At 44.3% G+C, this 20,387-nt stretch overlaps 1 protein-coding gene across 1 annotated transcript; it reads right to left on the bottom strand.

Annotated features, from left to right (window-relative positions):
* Positions 1-10,998: 10,998 nt before the first annotated feature.
* Positions 10,999-19,229, bottom strand: LOC311138582 (EF-hand calcium-binding domain-containing protein 12-like; the record flags this gene model as incomplete). The annotated part of the gene is made up of 8 exons (XM_084173331.1): positions 10,999-11,251; positions 12,193-12,300; positions 12,778-12,985; positions 16,260-16,473; positions 16,627-16,790; positions 16,987-17,239; positions 17,324-17,530; positions 18,744-19,229. The coding sequence occupies 8 exons, from the start codon at positions 19,227-19,229 to the stop codon at positions 10,999-11,001; spliced, it is 1,893 nt and encodes a 630-aa protein (XP_084029457.1).
* Between the last annotated feature and the right edge of the window lie 1,158 nt (positions 19,230-20,387).

Consider the following 20,387-nt stretch of genomic DNA (forward strand, 5'->3'; position numbering starts at 1 on the left):
CCCTCCTGTTAAGTCTTTGCCAGAGCCTTCTGCTCCTGAGTTTGTAGTGTTAGAGGAAGTCTCCTACCCAAAGGTAGCTCGAGAGGAAAACACAGAACCTGTGGGTAACGCTGATAGTGACAGTTATTTTTCTGGTATAGAGGAACATGAAGATGTTACTGAGGAACAAGATGTTTCAGAGCCAGTTCATGCAGATGATTCTGTGAATGAACCAGAGGTTGAAGTGCCCGTTCCTGCTCCACGCAGAAGTACCAGAGCAAACGCTGGAGTACAATCAAACACGTATAACGTTCCTAAATCAGCTTGTAACAACGCAGTTTCACTCAGTCCCGAAGTGTTGTCCCAGGTTATAACCAGTCTGGGTACTGTATTCTTCAGAGAAGCTGTAAGAGAAGTTAGAAACTTGTGCTAAGTCATCGAGGACGTTGACTTTGTAGCAGGAGAGAATGTAGCCAGGTGCTCCTGTAAGTCGCTCTGGATAAGAGCGTCTGCTAAATGACGTAAATGTAATGTAAATGTGGTAAAAGCACGTAGCTGTATTCATTTATACCCACTAGATGGCACTGTCCTTTTAAGAGATCCATAAATAATGTGTGCAAGCAGTTATGGGATTGCGCATGCGCAGTGTGTAAGAGTGAGAGCAAGCAATCCATCGTGGGTCCAACGTTACTTTAGATGGATAAATAATACTTTCGATCTTACTCTTGTACCGGAATATATCATATTTTGCATCATCTGCAGTGTATAAGAGTTTGTTTTGTAATATTTATGCCAGATGGTCATGTTAGCCTGTTGACACTTTCAGATTGACATGAGGATGTTAGCTTCTTGCTAGCTGAATACCAGTGCTCTCAGAACCACGTTGTGGATTTGCTAACATTATTTGAAGCGTGAGTAATTATCAGAATGACATTCTATTTCATTTAAAGCTTCAGGGTGTTGTATTTTGGTGATATGTAATTTCTCCCAGTGCTGTATGGGTGAGATGAGGACCTACTGTTCCATGTGGGGTTAGGGTATCACGTGGACAGTGTGTTTGTAAGTATTCATATTGTTTTATGACAACATTTATTTTTGTTTTCATGCAAGATGTCATTTTATTTATGGACATCTTGTACTCAGATATTTGAAATGTTAGAAAGTCTATTCTAACTGTGAACATTGTGGTCTTTGTATTTATTTGTATGTATTTTTGATAGCAGAGCCACTACCGTTTATACATTTGACTTTGTACTTACTGTACTCAGATTGTTGTTATGAACTTTACTAACAGATTTATTTCACTTGATTGTGATTTAGAATGAACTTTACTTTATGGTGACTTCACCTTGCGGTGATTTCCCTCCTACATACATTTACATTTACATTTACGTCATTTAGCAGACGCTCTTTATTCTATTTTAAATTTAAGCTTAGACAGAATAAACAACCCAAAATTAGTTTGTGACCTGTGCTGGGTTTACTTTCACCAGGCTACATCTACCTTATGCTATTTTTAGTACTACACTGATATTGATTACTGCATTCTTGGGTTTAGAGTTTGAAGAAAGGCATTTCACTGTACTTGTGCACGTGACATTAAAACTTGTAACCATGAAATGTATTTCACCCATTACTGAAAGGGTTGTTCCGGTTTAGATGCTTTAGGTAGTCTTATATCTTAGTCTTCCCAACCCTGGCTGTCATTCTGAATGCAGGTTGCGGATGATCTAAAATTCCAAATGTCGGATATCCACACTGGATTCCAATAGGAATTACACATCACTTTGCAAGCCAGCACAATGTGACTTGCAGGCCTGATGTGGCCTGAAAACCGTGAGTTTCATGCCACTGTATTACACTCTTACAAAAAAAGGTTAAGATTTGTTCCTAAAGGGGTACAAATATTTGCAATGTTTTTTCCTAAATTCATTACAGGTTAAAATGTTCAATCAGTTTAAAAGGAAATTCACCTCATTCAATACATCATTAAGATCAAATTCAAAATAATAAACAATTAAAACAATAAGTAATCAATCCAACTTTGGCTAATCAAACGGTTATAAAAAATAAAATAAATAAATAAAGGCAATCAATCAAAATAGTTAAATAGTAACACAATGTCATAATCTTTACTGGTCCTACACATTACCAGGTAGTAGATTCTAACACATCTCACACAGTTTCGGAGTATAATAATTAGTCACTACTAAGAAAGTACTAATCATACTTAAAACAAGAACATTTCACAACTATATTTAAGGGTGGAACATTTAGTCATTACTTTTAACCTGTATATATTTTAATTTCTATATCAGCTGGCAATTGCTGGATGGAGGTGGCAGTTGTGGTTGGTTGGTGCTGTTTCCAGGGTTGGTGCTGGTGTTGGGGCTGGGACCGGGAAAACCTGGGTTGGTGCTGGTGTTAGGGCCGGGACTGAAAGTTGTGCTGGGATCGGGATTGGAAGCCGGACACTGGGTGAAAAGGGTCCATATCAGGGGATATCTTTACATTACACGTTTTTGATATTCTAGAGAATACAGACCATTGCCAATGCATATATTGAGTTTTGTGGATATGCACCATATCCTGACAAATTCTGAATCCAGATGTCTTTTACACATATATGATATTGGGATTACTCCGAATATCACAAGGACATTTCCTATGGCCGGATATGGACTCATTCAATATCCTGAGATACAGTGCATTCGGAAAGTATTCAGACCCCTTCACTTTTTCCAAATGTTGTTACGTTACAGCCTTATTCTAAAATTGGATAAAAAAATAAAATAATCCTCATCAATACCCCATAATGACAATGCAAAAACAGGTCTTTAGACATTTTTGCAAATCTATAAAAAAACAAGAAAATAAATACCTTATTTACATAAGTATTCAGACCCTTTGCTATGAGACTCGAAATTGAGCTCAGGTGCATCCTGTTTCCATTGATCATCCTTGAGATGTTTCTACAACTTTCTTGGAGTCCACCTATGGTAAATTCAATTGATTGGACATTATTTGGAAAGGCACACACCTGTCTATATAAGGTCTCACAGTTCACAGTGCATGTCAGAGCAAAACCCAAGCCATGAGGTCGAAGGAATTGGAGCGCCGAGACAGGATTGTGTCTAGGCACAGATCTGGAGAAGGGTACCAAAACATTTATGCAGCATTGAAGGTCCCCGAGAACACAGTGGCCTCCATCATTCTTAAATGGAAAAAGTTTGGAACCACCAAGACTCTTCCTAGAGCTGGCCGCCCAGCCAAACTGAGCAATCGGGGGAGAAGGGCCTTGGTCAGGGAGGTGACCAAGAACCTGATGGTCACTCTGACAGAGCTCCAGAGTTCCTCTGTGGAGATGGGAGAACCTTCCAGAAGGACAACCATCTCTGCAGCACTCCACCAATCAGGCCTTTATGGTAGAGTGGCCAGATGGAAGCCATTTCTCAGTAAAAGGCACGACTGCCCGCTTGGAGTTTGCCAAAAGGCACCTAAAGGACTCTCAGACCATGAGAAACAAGATTCTCTGGTCTGATGAAACCAAGATTTAACTCTTTGGCCTGAATGCCAAGCGTCACGTCTGGAGGAAACCTGGCACCATCCCTACGGTGAAGCATGGTGGTGGCAGCATCATGCTGTGGGGATGTTTTTCAGTGGCAGGGACTGGGAGACTAGTCAGGATCGAGGGAAAGATGAACGGAGCAAAGTACAGAGAGATCCTTGATGAAAACCTGCTCCAGAGCGCTCAGGACCTCAGACTGGGGCGAAGGTTCACCTTCCAAAAGGACAACGACCCGCAGGAGTGGCTTCAGGACAAGTCTCTGAATGTCCTTAAGTGGCCCAGCCAGAGCTCGGACTTGAACCAGATCGAACATCTCTGGAGAGACCTGAAAATAGCTGTGCAGCAGCGACGCTCCCCATCACCAACCTGACAGAGCTTGAGAGGATCTGCAGAAAAGAATGGGATAAACTCCCTAAATACAGGTGTGCCAAGCTTGTAGCATCATACCCAAGAAGACTCGAGGCTGTAATCCCTGCCAAAGGTGCTTCAACAAAGTACTGAGTAAAGGGTCTGAATACTTATGTAAATGTTATATTTAATTTTTTAATTTTTAATAAATTTGCAAACATTTCTAAAAACCTGTTTTTGCTTCGTCATTATGTGTAGATTGATGAGGGAAAAAAACAATATAATCAATTTTAGAATAAGGCTGTCACGTAACAAAATGTGGAAAAAGTCAAGGGGTCTGAATACTTCCCGAATGCACTGTAGGTGACATGCTATTTTCTCTCTTTATGTTGACAAATACTGATTGTATACATCGCATATCTATGTTTTCTCAGCACATTCAATATAGTAAGCCATATTGATTCCATCTATGCTTCTCTTGGCTGAGGTCCATATACGGATCTTGATATGCTTTTTGATATGCTGAAAATAAGGATGATTTCTAATGCATTTCTGAGTTTTCAGCACATGCTCAATAATTTGACAAATATGAAATCCATATTTTTCTTTCATGCACCAATCATTTTTGGATTCCCTCCAGATATCATACGTTATGGCCGGATATTGACTTACAGTATTAGATATGGACTTGCATCTTACTTTCTCTATATGATGACAAATACTGACAGCAGGCCTACATAGTATATTTTCTCAGCACATGCAATGCATATGCTCTTAACTGAGGTCCATATCAGGATCTTGTTATGCTAAATAGGGACAATTTCTGATGCTTATTTTAGTTTTGAGGACATGCTCAATAATTTGACAAACATTAAAACCATATCATTCTTTCAGACACTAGCTATATTTTTTTTACTCCCCTGCACAACAAATAAAACAATTATTTTGGTATTCCTCTGCACAAAAAACAAAACACATAAGTAGCCTAGCAACAAGAAACGCGTATTTTCTGCTGTGGAGTTCCAACTGTCATTTTTGGTTTGGGCGCCACTAATGAGTGTGTAAATGGTGTGTCGTTGAACTGACAGCTGGAGAAAATATCTCAAAGAAGTTAACGCGAAAGGGAGTCAAATCAAATCAAATCAAATTGTATTTGTCACATGCGCAGAATACAACAGGAGTAGACCTTACCGTGAAATGCTTAGTTACAAGACCTTAACCAACAATGCAGTTCAAGAAATAGAGTTAAGAAAGTAAAAAATAAAATAAAAAGTAAAGTAAAAAATAAAATAACAATAACGAGGCTATATACAGGGCGTACCGGTACCGAGTCAATGTGCGGGAGTACAGGTTAGTCGAGGTAATTTGTACATGTAGTTAGTGGTAAATGGTCAATGTAAATGGTCCAGGTGGTCATTTGATTAATTGTTCAGCAGTCTTATGGCTTGGGGGTAGAAGCTGTTAACCTCTTAAGGATCACACCCCTTTTTTTCAATTTTTGCCTAAAATGACATACCCAAATCTAACTGCCTGTAGCTCAGGACCTGAAGCAAGGATATGCATATTCTTGATACCATTTGAGAAGAAACACTTTGAAGTTTGTGGCCATGTGAAATGAATGTAGGAGAATATAACACATTAGATCTGGTAAAAGATAATACAAACAGAAAAACATGCGTTTTCTATAAAACAAATTGTTCCATCATCTTTGAAATGCAAGAGAAAGGCCACAATATAATATTGCAGTTTAGGCGCAATTTAGATGTAAATAGTCCGTGTGGCCATTTGATTAATTGTTCAGCAGTCTTATGGCTTGGGGGTAGAAGCTGTTAACCTCTTAAGGATCGGACCCCTTTTTTCAATTTTCGCCTAAAATGACATACCCAAATCTAACTGCCTGTAGCTCAGGACCTGAAGCAAGGATATGCATATTATTGATACCATTTGAAAGGAAACACTTTGAAGTTTGTGGACGTGTGAAATTAATGTAGGAGAATATAACACATTAGATCTGGTAAAAGATAATACAAACAGAAAAACATGCGTTTTCTATTACTTTACTTGTTCCATCAACTGAAATGCAAGTGAAAGGCCACAATATAGTCTGGCCAAATGTGCCGAATTGGTCAATTGAAAAATGTTCAAGTACATAACTATAGAGAACATACAAAACTGATATGATAATACAAAATGTAAGTTTACACACTCCCAGGAATGTCATACATGATGGCTCATTAGCTTATACACTAACTTTCACACATCTAGATGGACGGGCGGGGTGGGTGTGGAGCCAGAGACAGCAGGGGTTCAAACTGTAAAACCCAGTTCCTACATTTGAATATAAAAATAGATTTTATCAAACAAAACTATGCTACATTTTATCTCTGGGACCCTTAGGATGACAAATCAGAGCAAGATTACTGAATGTAAGTACATTATTTACCTTCAGAGGTGAATGTATCAAACCAGTTGCCGTGATACGTTTTTGTTGTTGTTGTGCACTCTCCTCAAACAATAGCATGGTATTTTTTCACTGTAATAGCTACTGTAAATTGGACAGTGCAGTTAGATTAACAAGAATTTAAGCTTTCTGCTCATAGAAGATATGTCTATGTGTCACGTTCGTTTAAGGACGGGTCAGACCAAGGCGCAGCGTGAAATGCGTACATGTTTATTTCACCGATAAACACACTAACAAAACAACAAACCAACGAAACGTGAAGTCCTAAGGCTAAACACAAAACAAGCCTCTAACACAGAACAAGATCCCACAACTAATGAGTGCCAATAGGCTGCCTAAGTATGATCCCCAATCAGAGACAACGAGCGACAGCTGCCTCTGATTGGGAATCACACCCGTCCAAACATAGAACTACACAACCTAGAATGCAACATAGAAATACTAACATAGAATATCCACACCCTGACTCAACATACAAGAGTCCCATGAGTCAGGGCGTGACACTATGTCCTGGAAAGTTTGCTATTACTTACAACAGTCATGCTAATCACATTAGCGCACGTTAGCTCAACTGTCCCGTATACAGGACACCGATCCCGTAGAGGTTAATGAGCCTTTTGGACCTAGACTTGGCGCTCCTGTACCGCTTGCCGTGCGGTAGCAGAGAGAACAGTCTATGACTTGGGTGACTTTAGTTTTTGACCGTGTTCTGGGCCTTCCTCTGACACCGCCTGGTATAGAGGTCCTGGATGGCAGGAAGCTTGGCCCCAGTGATGTACTGGGCCGTATGCACTACCCTCTGTAGTGCCTTATGGTCGGATGCCAAGCAGTTGCCATACCAGGCGGGGATGCAACCGGTCAGGATGCTCTCGATGATGCAGCTGTATAACTTTTTCTGAGGACCCATGCCAAATCTTTTCAGTCTCCTGAGGGGGAAAAGGTGTTGTAGTGCCCTCTTCACGACTGTCTTTGTGTGTTTGGACCATGATAGTTTGTTGGTAATGTGGACACCAAGGAACTTGAAACTCTCGACCCGCTCCACTACAGCCCTGTCGATGTTAATGGGGGCCTGTTCGGCCCTCCTTTTCCTGTCGACCATGATCAGCTCCTTTGTCTTGCTCACATTGAGGGAGAGGTTGTTGTCCTGGCACCACACTGCCAGGTCTCTGACCTCCTCCCTATAGGCTATCTCATCGTTGTCGGTTATCAGGCCTACCACTGTTGTGTCGTCAGCAAACTTAATGATGGTGCTGGAGTCGTGCTTGGCCATGCAGTCGTGGGTGAACAGGGAGTACAGGAGGTGACTAAGCATGCACCCCTGAGGGGCCCTCGTGTTGAGGATCAGCGTGGCAGATGTGTTGTTGCCTACCCTTACCACCTGGGGGCGGCCTGTCAGGAAGTCCAGGATCCAGTTGCAGAGGGAGGTGTTTAGTCCCAGGGACTTTAGCTTAGTGATGAGCTTTGTGGGCACTATGGTGTTGAACGCTGAGCTGTTGTCAATGAACAGCATTCTCACATAGGTGTTCCTTTTGTCTAGGTGGGAAAGGGCAGTGTGGAGTGTGATTGAGATTGCATCATCTGTGGATCTGTTGGGGTGGTATGCGAATTGGAGAGGGTCTAGGGTTTCCGGGATGATGGTGTTGATGTGAGCCATGACCAGCCTTTCAAAGCACTTCATGGCTACCGATGTGAGTGCCACGGGGTGGTAGTTATTTAGGCAGGTTACCTTCGCTTTCTTGGGCACATGGGCTATGGTGGTCTGCTTGAAACATGTAGGTATTACAGACTCGGTCAGGGAGAGGTTGAAAATGTCAGTGAAGACACTTGCCAGTTGGTCCGCGCATGCTCTGAGTACACGTCCTGGTAATCCGTCTGGCCCTGCGGCTTTGTGAATGTTGACCTGTTTAAAGGTCTTGCTCACATCGGCTACGGTGAGCGTGATCACACAGTTGTCCGGAACAGCTGGTAATCTCATGCATGCTTCAGTGTTGCTTGCCTCGAAGCGAGCATAAAAGGCATTTAGCTCGTCTGGTAGGCTCGCATCACTGGGCAGCTCACGGCTGGGTTTCCCTTTTTAGTCCGTAATAGTTTGCAAGCCCTGCCACATCCTACGAGCGTCAGAGCCGGTGTAGTAGGATTCAATCTTAGTCCTGTATTGATGCTTTGCCTGTTTGATGGTTCGTCTGAGGGCATAGCGGGATTTCTTATAAGCATCCGGATTAGTGTCCCGCTCTAGCCTTTAGCCTTTAGCTCGGTGCGGAAGTTGCCTGTAATCCATGGCTTCTGGTTGGAATATGTACGGTCACTGTGGAGACGATGTCGTCGATGCACTTATTGCCATTGGATGAATCCCGGAACATATTCCAGTCTGTGCTTGCAAAACAGTCCTGTAGCGTAGCATCTGTGTCATCTGACCACTTCCGTATTGAGCGAGTCACTGGTACTTCCTGCCCTAGTTTTTGCTTGTAAGCAGGAATCAGGAGGATAGAATTACAGTCAGATTTGCCAAATGGAGGTCGTGGGAGAGCTTTGTATGCTCTCTGTGTGTGGCGTAAAGGTGGTCTAGAGTTTTTTTCCCCTCCACATGTGACATGCTGGTAGAAATGAGGTAAAACTGATTTAAGTTTGCCTGCATTAAAGTCCCTGGCCACTAGGAGTGCAACTTCTGGATGAGCATTTTCTTGTTTGCTTATGGCCTTATACAGCTCGTTGAGTGCAGTCTTAGTGCCAGCATCTGTTTGTGGTGGTAATTAGAAGGCTACGAATAATATAGATGAAAACTCGCTTGGTAGCTAATTTGAGATGTTTTATTTATCTTAGTAACTAGAATCAAGAACGTTAGCTTGATTGGCCAGCAGCCAGTAGGGCTAGCTAGCTAGCTAGGCTTGATAGGGGGGTAAAAGCTAACTGGTAAGTTAGCCTAGCAAGATAGCTAATAAATAACGAAATTGCCTTCCCTCTAAGGATTTTTTTTTACCCCCTATCAAGTCTGAAGGTGACAGCTAACATTTTAGTTTAGCCTTATTTTGTATTACTGGTTAGCTTAGCTAACTAGCAACTTGGCTAGAAGCTAGCTTTTTCCAGTTAGTTTTCTCATCATGAATGAAGCAGATAGAGTAGCTACCTTGTGGTATGGTTATGTTTGGGGGTAGTATGTCCATTGGCCTGGGCTGGTGCTGGAGGAGGAGCGATGCGGCGGCAAGGCTGGATGTTGGTTCACTAAGGAGCAGGAGGGAGGAGACAGGGGCAGTAAGGGGTATGGGAGGGGGGTCAGGGGCAGTGGGTTAGTGGGTTTGGGGTCGGTGGCGTTGGCCCTTGCCTTCCCAGCGTAGGAACTGGGGAAGGTGCTGAAGAAATGGCCCCCTTTCCCGCACAGGTTGCAGGGTCGTGTGGAGGTACAGTCAGAGGTGGGATGGTTTCCCTTTAAAGATTCTGCAGATGATGGCTGTGCAGGCTGCGGCTAGATGGCCCAATTGGCCACAGTTCCTACACAGTTTGTGCATGCCATAGTAGTCAACGGAGCCCCTGTTGTTCCCCAGCATGATGGTACTGGGGAGGTGTTGGACTCCGTCCACTCCTGTTGGGTCCGGTCTTAACGGAACTTGGTTCTGGTCTTGATGATGTCTGTTCTGGTCGTTGGTCTGCTCCGGTCCTGCAGGGGGAGGAAGGACAACCTCAGAGCGAGCAGACACACCTGGAAGTCTGTGACACGGAGGTCAATGGAGGCACTCCCCTGTAGTCTGCTCGCTCCAGGCGTAGGTTGGTATCTTTAAAGGGGTTCCTTCCTCCGCGCCCTGGTTGTGGTGGTGTTCTCTGCATCTGGTCTGGTCTGATGTCTCCTTCTGGTAAAACTGCTCCACATGGTTGGCGGTCGGCTGGTCCTGGTCTAGATGGTGGTGGCCTGAGGAGGACAGATGGAAAAAAAGAAGCAGGGGAGGAGGGCTGCAGGCCAGGGGGTAGAGGGAGTAAAGGCTAGCCATATCAGCGCTTCTACTCGCCTTGAGACCTGCAGTCCGTCGTCTCCTCCTCAGGCAGCTGGATGCTGGGGGTGTCTGGGGTGGTCCGTGGACTGGGTAGTCAGGTCGGGCTGCGGTCAAGCCACTGTTACCTTTCCTTCTTTCCCAGTCCTTCAGGTGTCGGAGGGGTCCGTGGACTAGGGGAACAGCAACAGCCGCGATCAAGCCACTGTTACTAGCACTGTCCCCTAGTCCGTTGAAAATAAAATAGAAGAGAGAGAGAGAAAGAAGGTAGAGAGAGGGACACAACCCCAAAGAACTAACGCAAGGCCTCCTTGCCAAAATCCTGAAATATCCCTTTAAAGGGGGAGATGTCATAGTATGCACGGCAGTGTTACTGCATGTCGTAAAGCAGTACATAAGACCGTATGTGTGTTATCTTCGGGACATTCTTGAGAGATCATCATTAAAAACGACTCACCTAAAAGGATACTCCTCTGACTGGACATTTACTTGATATTATAGTCTTTATTACCTTCACAGACAAAATAATCTCAATTGAAAATAGCCTTGTGAAGTGAAGAGGAGACCCTTGGATAAGACTGTAACCATAATCCAACAGCAAAAAGTATTTGAACTCCCACATGTAAGTACAATATTGTATCTGGAGCACGTAGTAAAGCGCTCTACAGGGTGTAGGCCTTGTGTCCATCTATGTCTCCAGAGGTGGAGTAGCCCCTGTCGCTGACAGGCCAGTTGCCGGGGCTTGGGGCGGGAGAGCGGATGATGTGCTCAAAGAGGACCCCCTCAGGAGACAGGCCCACTCTGGGCAGGTAGAGTCTCACATGGTTGTCCTGACCAGGCCAGAACGCGTTAGGGTCGGCTCTACAGCTGGACGGCTCCCTCATGTTGCTGCTCCAAACAAACAGCACATACACACTACACATGTTAAACAGTACACATTGTTGTTGCTGTGGCTACTATCATTGTGCACTCTTAGTAAAAAGGGTTCCAAAATGGTTCTTTGCAGAGGAATAGGGTTTGATCAGAAGAACCCTTTTTGGAAGACAAGGGTTCTTTTTAAGGTAAAGGGTTCTACCTAGAACTTTTAACATCCTAAGAACCATTTTTGGAAGATGATTCTTTGGAAGGAAAGAAGGATTCTTTGGAAGGCAAGAAGGGTTCTACATAGAACCATATATACTATTTCCCAGCATGCACTATTGCAGGGAGATTATCAGAATTACTGAGATGGTTGTTCCAGTTTAGATGATTGAGGTAGTCTCAATATTCAATCTTATCTAACCTGGCAGTCATTCTGAAAGCAGGTTGCGGGTGATTAACAATTCCAGTTGTTGGATATCTTAACTCTGGCTGGATTCCAATAGGAATTACACATCACTTTGCAAGCCAGCATAATGTGACTTGCAGGCCTGATGTGGCCTGTAAACCAGGAGATTCCTAACACCACTGTGTTTGGGTATAACTATGCCCTCAAAGAAAGGCCTTATGATATATGTAATGTATTGTCATAAATAATTTAATTTTAGAGGCTAATAAGGCTGGTGGAACCGCTCATAGAGAGTTCTAGGAAGAACCCTCCAAAGATAAAAGGGTTCTCGGTAGAACCCTTCATAGATGATTCTAGGAAGAACCTTTGGATTATAAAATGGTTTTTGGTAGAACCCTTCATAGAGGGTTCTAGGTAGAACCATATACAGGGGGTTCTTTGAAGAACCCTACATAGAGGGTTCTAGATAGAACCCTCTGCAAAGGGTTCTACCCAGCACCAAAAAGGATTCCCCTGTGGGAACTTGCCACCTTTTTTTCTAAGAGTGTGGCTGCTTGCTATAATAACACTTATGTCACTTCCTCCTCACCTGGTCATGTGGGCGTACTCCTCCCTGGTCAGCCAGCACTCGGTCTTGTGTCTGACCTCAGCTCGACCTGTGGACAGGGTCATCATCTTGGGCCCCCGACGCACAGACCTATGGGAGGGGTACAGAGGCCTGGAGGAGAAGGCAGAAAACAGCACAGGTAATGTCAGAGCTGTAGACTTCTCCCTCACTGTCAGAACTGCATGTGGTATAATTAAGCAATAAGGCACGAGGAGGTGTGGTATATGGCCAATATACCATGGCTAAGGAATGTTCTTATGCATGACGCAACGCGGAGTGCCTGGATACAGCCCTTAGCCGTGGTATATTGGCCATATACCACAACCCCCAGAGGTGCCGTATTGCTATTATAAACTGGTTACCAACGTAATTAGAGCAGTAAAAATAAATGTTTTGTCATACCCGTGGTATACAGCCTGATATACCATGGCTGTCAGCCAATCAGCATTCAGGGCTTGAACCACCCAGTTTATAATACAAACTTATATCGCTATTCTCTGCTTGATGTGACTCTCACTGTGTGGTCAATTTGGTCATCTATCTGCGGATGATGACATAAATACTCACGTATCCTTGCAGACTTTGTGTAGAGCGGCCTCTTCCTCCAGGTCATGCTCCTCTTCCTCCTTCTCCTCGCCCCCCCGGGGGGTACTGCCGCTATAGCCGATCCAGGTCCTCAGACGGCCCCCACACCCCGGCATGGGATTCGACCCTGCCTGCCTCAGCACGGGACATTTCGGACCCCCTAGGACATGGTCCCCTGGATGCAGCAGAACTGAGGAGGAGCAGGACACACACACACACACCTACAATCAAGGTGCTTTAAAGTGCTATTAATCAGTAATGAAGGGTACTTGTGTCACATAAGGTCATGTGATTAGAATAGAAAAGGTGTCAACATCATCTGGAACTGTTTGTGTGTGTAAAGCCAAAGGGGTAAATGTTTGTGCTTTACCTCATTCCTGCCTCAAGGTATTGGCTTGGGCATAGCCGCGGGAAGTATGGGTGCTGGGGGTGCTGCGTTGTGGCCATAGATAAAGTATAATCCATTGAAGGATTTTGGAACCTCTAATCCTGGCACTTTGACTGGGTACACTAGCATTGGCTGCCAGTCCTGACTTGAATGGGAACTGCCATCTTTGGGTTATATTTCTATGGTTGGTTGCGGCTGTCAGTTTGCCTTTCACAAATTTCAAAATACAATCACGAGAAAAACATAGGCCTACCATTTGGAAAGCAAATGCATACTGCTAAAAAGAGAAGACTAATCTGTCTGTAGAAGCAAAAAAAAAAAATCTCAACAGCTTTGGAGCAATTCTTAGCGAACCGCACTGATTTTCAAAGTAGCTTATCTTCAAATATTGGCACGAGCACATCACCGGTGAGTAGCCTATGCTTCATCTTCATCATTGGGTGAGTCAGTGTCACTGGAAAGTTTATTTTGTAGCCTACTGTAGCCTATACTATACACTGAGTATTCCAAACATTAGGAACACCTTCTTAATATTGAGTTGCACTCAGGACAGCCTCAATTCATCGGGGCATGTACTCTAGGTGTCGAAAGTGTTCCACAGGGATGCTGGCCCATGTTGACTTATTTTACCCCTTTTTTCTCCCCAATTTTGTGGTATCCAATTGGTGGTTACAGTCTTGTCCCATCGCTGCAACTCCCGTGCGGACTCCGGAGAGGCGAAGGTCGAGAGCCTCCAAAAACACAACCCAGCCAAGCCGCACTGCTTCTTGACACAATGCCCACCTGGCGACCGTGTCAGGGCGCATTGCGCCCGGCCTGCCACAGGAGTCGCTAGTGCACGATGGGACAAGAACATCCCTGCCGGCCAAACCCTCCCCTAACCTGTACGATGCTGGGCCAATTGTGCACCACCCCATGGGTCTCCCGGTCGCAGCCGGCTGCGACAGAGCCTGGACTCGAACCAGGATCTCTAGTAGCACAGCTAGCACTGCGATGCAGTGCCTTAGACCACTGCGCCACTCGGGAGGCCGGTGGTGGACCATTCTTGACATCAGAGGAGGCTGGTGGGAGGAGCTATAGGAGGATGGGCTCAATGTAATGGCTGGAATGGAATCAATGGATCGGTATCAAACAAATCAAACATATAGAAACCACGTTTGACTCCGGTCCATTTATTCCATTCATCCATTACAATGAGCCTGTCCTCCTTTGGCTCCTCCCACCAGCATCCTCTGCTTGATACACATGGGAAACTGTTGAGCGTGAAAAACTCAGCAATGCTACAGTTCTTGACACAAACCGGTGTGCCTGGCACCTACTACCATACCCTGTTCAAAGGCCCTTAAATATTTTGTCTTGCCTATTCACCCTCTGAATGGCACACATACACAATCCATGTCTCAATTGTCTCAAGGCTTAAAAATCCTTCTTTAACCTGTCTCATTGAAGTGGATTTAACAAGTGACATCAATAAGGGATCATAGCTTTCACCTGGATTCACCTGGTCAGTGTATACTTTATATCAGGGTTTCTGTTGGACAAGTGACTGGGAAGATTTTAATTTATCTGACATTTGAGAAATGTACCGGTCATCCATATGCATTGGGTGCATAACCTAATAGGGCGTCCTCCCACACAGCCAGCGCCATCAATAAACGAGGGATATTGGCCAAATGAGCCACATTTATATTCCTTAAAAACAGCCTATAACAAATTACAAAAACACTATTCCTTGTGTTTCGATGTGTAGCATATGCAAAACTTTATAGCCTATTGTTTTTACTTTCCTAAAACAATAATTGTCCACCTCATGGTTCAGCTGTCAGAGATTTGAGCACTAAATGCATCAGGGCATTGCATGCATAGGCCTATATATGCTTAGGCATCTACTGTATGATATGAATATTTAGAAAATTAATATAAAGGAAGAAAACACAGTTTAGGCCTAGCCCCAGAGAGAGAGAGAGATAGAGATATGTCGGCTGCATGCTACGACACCAACATGCATTTATTTATCGTTGTCAGATGGGCTACTGCGTCTGCTATACAGATATAGGCGTACAGAAGAAGATTAATTTGTTATTTTTCTATCAGAATATTTTTTTATAAAGATAAGCATTATATTGTTAGATTATAAGAGTAACTCTGGTAGGCCTAATACATTCTTTGTCACCTCAAGTTCAACTGTCGGAGTCAGTTGGAACGCTGGTGCGCACTACCTTCATATCATATGCTGCAGTATACGCTAATAGCCCTACCACACCAAACCTTAACATAAGTTTCTAAACTTTATTAGGGTAATATCAAAAGTAAGTCAAGCCATTGTTTATAGGGATAATACATGCAGGATATTATATCCCGGCAAACACAACATTCCAGTTGGAACTTAATTTGGCCAAAGAAAATGGCTCAACAGAATGAAACAAAACACTTGGAACTGGGCTTAAACCTTCACAAAAGTTTTGAACAGGCTATATTGCAGCAATTACCAAGAAAGACTAGTGCCTAACTTACCCAACAAATGACAGCAATAGGCTAATTATATTTATTTTACAAAAGGCCTACTTATAACCTATCTTAAACTAAATACGGAGCACACAATTAAAAAGACAGATCGAACTTAATTTAGCCAACGGAAATTTCTCTACAGAATGAAACAAAACACGTTTTGCATATTTAAAAACTGGTTTAGATAAATAAATACGCACACAATAATAATGATATAAAATAATAATAATGATAACAAATTATTATTTTGGCCATTTGTGTGGTATAACAAAATATTCTGCTAATCTCTTCTATCATGTAAATGACGTAGAATTGCATGAAATGCGTTTATAAAAGGCCCATTTGTTTTCCAGACCCAGCTAAAAAAAGAAATCCTAAAAATGTGTCTGCTCAACTGTATGCCACTACGCAAATGCGTTTATAGATGCATGCAATGCATTATTATAAAGGTGTCCACCCCCCTCCAGCACCCCCAACTAAACATCTATGTGCTTGGGTGTCTAGTGTACTGTGTTTGTGTACTGTGTGTGTCATTGTTGCTGTATGTGTGTTTTTCTATGGGTCTCACCTCTCTCCAGTGTGGCCTGGTTGACTGTGACCCCCTGTGTATGACACTGGTACAGTGAGTCCAGGTACTCCCCCAGACACTGTCTCCTGAACCTGTCCACCGCTTTGGCCGTGTCTCCTCCCAGAGAGGACGGGTGGGAGTGGGCGTCCTGGGTGGGGTTCCCTGTACAAACTGTCCTCATGATGGCCAGCACCTCCTCATCCTGCATGCCCTTCTACAGACAAGGTTAGAGTCAGAGGTTAGGTCATGATAGGGCCAATGGAAATAGAGAGAGAGTGGCCGTAATAGCCTTGATGCTCTGTAGGGACGACTGTCTCTGGACAGGTGTCCTGCCTGTAGGATTTGATTGTGTTGGTCCTTCCCTCACCTTGATCCTGTTGCGGTGGTGCTGCTGGATACGGGCCTGCTCCTGCTGCTCCTCCAGAGACAGGGGAGTCTGCAGGCACAGCTCAGGACTGGGGAGGGGCAGGAGCTGGGCACCATGCCTCCCCGACCCCCGCTTAGGACCACGGCTCCACACTGGCTTCCGTGCTAAGAGGAGAAGAGAGGAGGGGATAGGAGGGGAGGAGAGTGGAGGGGAGGGGAGGGGATGAAAGAGGAGAGTAGACATGGCAATGGGAGGTCTTTCTAGCACTGCATTTGTAGCCATTTAATCACATCATACAACTTAACAATGCTACACAATGCTCTTTGGGTGATGAGCTGAGAGGATCATGTCTTTACTAACCTGGGATGCTGGGAAACCGCTGCTCCCTGCCCCTCACTCTCTCTATTTCCCTGTTGCACCCCTTCTCCAGCTCTAGCTCTCCTCTCTCTGTCAGGCCCCTGCGGCCCCAGCTGGTACTCTCCTCCCTCTCCCTCTCCAGGCTCCAGGCCTTGATGCCCTCCGCCAGGTCCTTCACTGTCACTGTGTCCCCCTCCATGCCGCTCAGAGTGGACACCAGGTGATCCAGATGCTCTGGCACCACAGGGATGCCCTCCTGATGGGGATGCATCAATATCAATAAACACACACATAGACCACACAGATTGCCATGTCATTATATTATTTATAGGATCACTACCTTCTCAAACACAGCTCGGAGGTCATTCCGACTGATGAGTCCCGTGCCATGTTTGTCAAGCCTCTTGGCCAGTTCAGAGGGTCGGAGCTTGTGAGTGCGGCAGTACCTCTTTACCTCCTTTACCTTGCACAGTGGGGACCGGACTGCGCTTGGACGAGGCACATTAGCCCACCGAGAAGGACGGGTCGGGCTGGCACGTGTTCTGGCCTGGAGAAGGGACAGAGAAAGGTGATTAAGACAAGTAACATAATGGGGTCTAAGAGCCATGGGGGCATCACTCATTGATGATTTCCCAGTGAGCACCGTCTGGAAACGGACATCCATGGACATTGAAAAGACGCTTACATTTGGTCTGTCCCCCCTGGCCTTGATTTCAACGTCCACAGACGTCCGGTCCTGACCGGACTTGATTTGGCCTTGGCCCAAACATAGACGTCTATAATTGGTTCAGATTTGGTCCAGTCCGGAGCAAAATTTAACCAATCATAGACGTGTATGTTTTACAAGTATGGACAGCACAGTACAGCACAGTAGAGAACAGAAGAGTAGAGTACAGTGATGTACAGTCAAGTAAAGTAGAGTATAGTTCAGTAAGTATAGTAGAGCACAGTAGAGTACAGTAGAGCACAGTAGAGTAAAGTACAGTATAAAGTACTATATTGTACTGAACTGTATTCTACTCTACTGAACTAAACTCTACTGTACTGAACTAAACTCTAATGTGCTCTACTGTACTGTACTGTACTGTACTGTGCTGTACAAACTTGTAAAACGTGGACGTCTATGATTGGTTCAGATTTGGTCCGGTCAGGACCGACCAATTGTTTGGGTGCAGATGTCATTAGAATAATACCCAGCATGCTTTTGGCATTAGAATAATACCCAGCATGCTTTGCAAGTCTTTATTTTTTACATTTACATTTTGGCCTTTTAGCAGATGCTCTTATTCAGAGGACTTACCATCCATGCATTCAATTAAGGTAGATAAACAACGACATACCACAGACTGTAACTGAGAATGTTGTTGTAGTTTAAGTGTTCTGTTGTTGTTTGTTGTTGGTCTGAAAACTTTGAACATGATCACTGCCAGTTCTAAAGCTTTTTGAAAAACACATAATGGGAGGAATAATAAATATTCCATACTGCAATCTTCAATTTGCTCCAATTAGAATAAAAAATGATGAATGTTATATAATGCTTTCTAGATATAAGTGAATGTAAGTACAGTTGAAATTTAGCCATAGAAACAATTACCAAAATAATACATTTTAAACGTCTATAAAATACGTATTTTCAACGTAAAATAATATTTTCAACGTCTTTTCAACTTTAATTCAGAACTGAAAATGAACTTGATTTCAACGCCTGGGAAAAAAAATTATAAAATACATATCTACTTAATTTGGCTCACTGGGGTTACCTTATGAGCCTCAGGGGGTGTCAAAGTAAAACCCGGGACAGGTGAGGGAGTTTTCTGCTTCTTTTTCTCTCTTTCCACAACCAACATCTCCAGCTCGGTCACCGTCGGCTTGCTGTCAACCCACTTCGACAAATCTCCGAGACTATCGAACTGTCGACGAAAGGACCTCCTTTGGTTAACCCAGTCTTGATGCTTCGCGTCATTACCTTCCAAAGGCAGCACTGTCATTGGAGCGCCACTGACTCTGTCCCCTGCTCCCGACACCATGGCCGCAACTGCCACTGACCCATATCGGCATTTTGTCGGCACTTGGCATGCAGGCTTCGGCATGCAAACGTGCATTTTGGGCATCGGTGGCGCGATGAAAACCCTGTCCCGTGTTTTAGCGGGACCGAACACTCTGCTTGCCATTTTGTAGAAATATGTCTGGAATAAATCTCTCTTTTTAATCCGCGCCAGTTGTTCCTCTATCTCCAAATCCTCCATTTTTAGGCGCTGAGATTATAGACCTAGTCAAATGAAACAGTTTCGGATTTATATTGTATATAATGTATTCATATTATAAATGGAGACCGTCGACTCTTGGTGAGCAGCGCTGGTTCTTCATCCACTCGTGCATGTTTACGCATGGTAACCATGGAACCTTTTGTTGCATTGTGCAGGGGCCACTCCATAGATGCGGTAAAGAGGTCAATCGAACTCGACCAATAATGGAATTGCCATTGAAACGCGTGGGGGAAAGTAGTGGTGCACGACTCCAGGATTTGTGGAGTCGACTCCGACTCTGATTCCTGTCGTTGGAGTCGAAAGAAGTGGACTCTTGCTCGACTCCGAAAACAAGCTGAAATTGATGCGTACACATGTACACAGCACATCATTATTGCAGAGTGCTACTAGACTACATGTGCGTTCTAGAGGACTGACATGAGCATGATGCTGCCCATTTGGTCATCAAATAGAAGGTGATGTATAGGAACTACAATATTTCAGTGATATTTCTGCTGTGTTTACATTTACATTTATGTCATTTAGCAGACGTTCTTATCCAGAGCGACTTACAAATTGGTTCATTGACCTTATAGCCAGTGGGATAACCACTTTACAATATGTATTTTTTTATATTTTTTATTTTTATTTCTTTGGGGTGGGGTAAGGGGGGGTAGAAGGATTACTTTATCCTATCCCAGGTATTCCTTAAAGAGGTGGGGTTTGAAGTGTCTCCGGAAGGTGGTGAGTGACTCGTGAGGGAGCTTTTTCCACCATTGGGGTGCCAGAGCAGCGAACAGTTTTGACTGGGCTGAGCGGGAACTGTGGTAGGGGGGGCCAGCAGGCCAGAGGTGGATGAACGCAATGCCCTCGTTTGGGTGTAGGGACTGATCAGAGCCTGAAGGTACGGAGGTGCCGTTCCCCTCACAGCTCCGTAGGCAAGCACCATGGTCTTGTAGCAGATGCGAGCTTCAACTGGAAGCCAGTGGAGTGTGCGGAGGAGTGGGGTGACATGAGAGAACTTGGGAAGGTTGAACACCAGACGGGCTGCGGCATTCTGGATGAGTTGTAGGGGTTTAATGGCACAGGCAGGGAGCCCAGCCAACAGCGAGTTGCAGTAATCCAGACGGGAGATGACAAGTACCTGGATTAGGACCT

The sequence above is a fragment of the Coregonus lavaretus genome, assembly GCF_964263955.1.
Source record: "Coregonus lavaretus genome assembly, chromosome: 12".
Classification (NCBI taxonomy): domain Eukaryota; kingdom Metazoa; phylum Chordata; class Actinopteri; order Salmoniformes; family Salmonidae; genus Coregonus; species Coregonus lavaretus.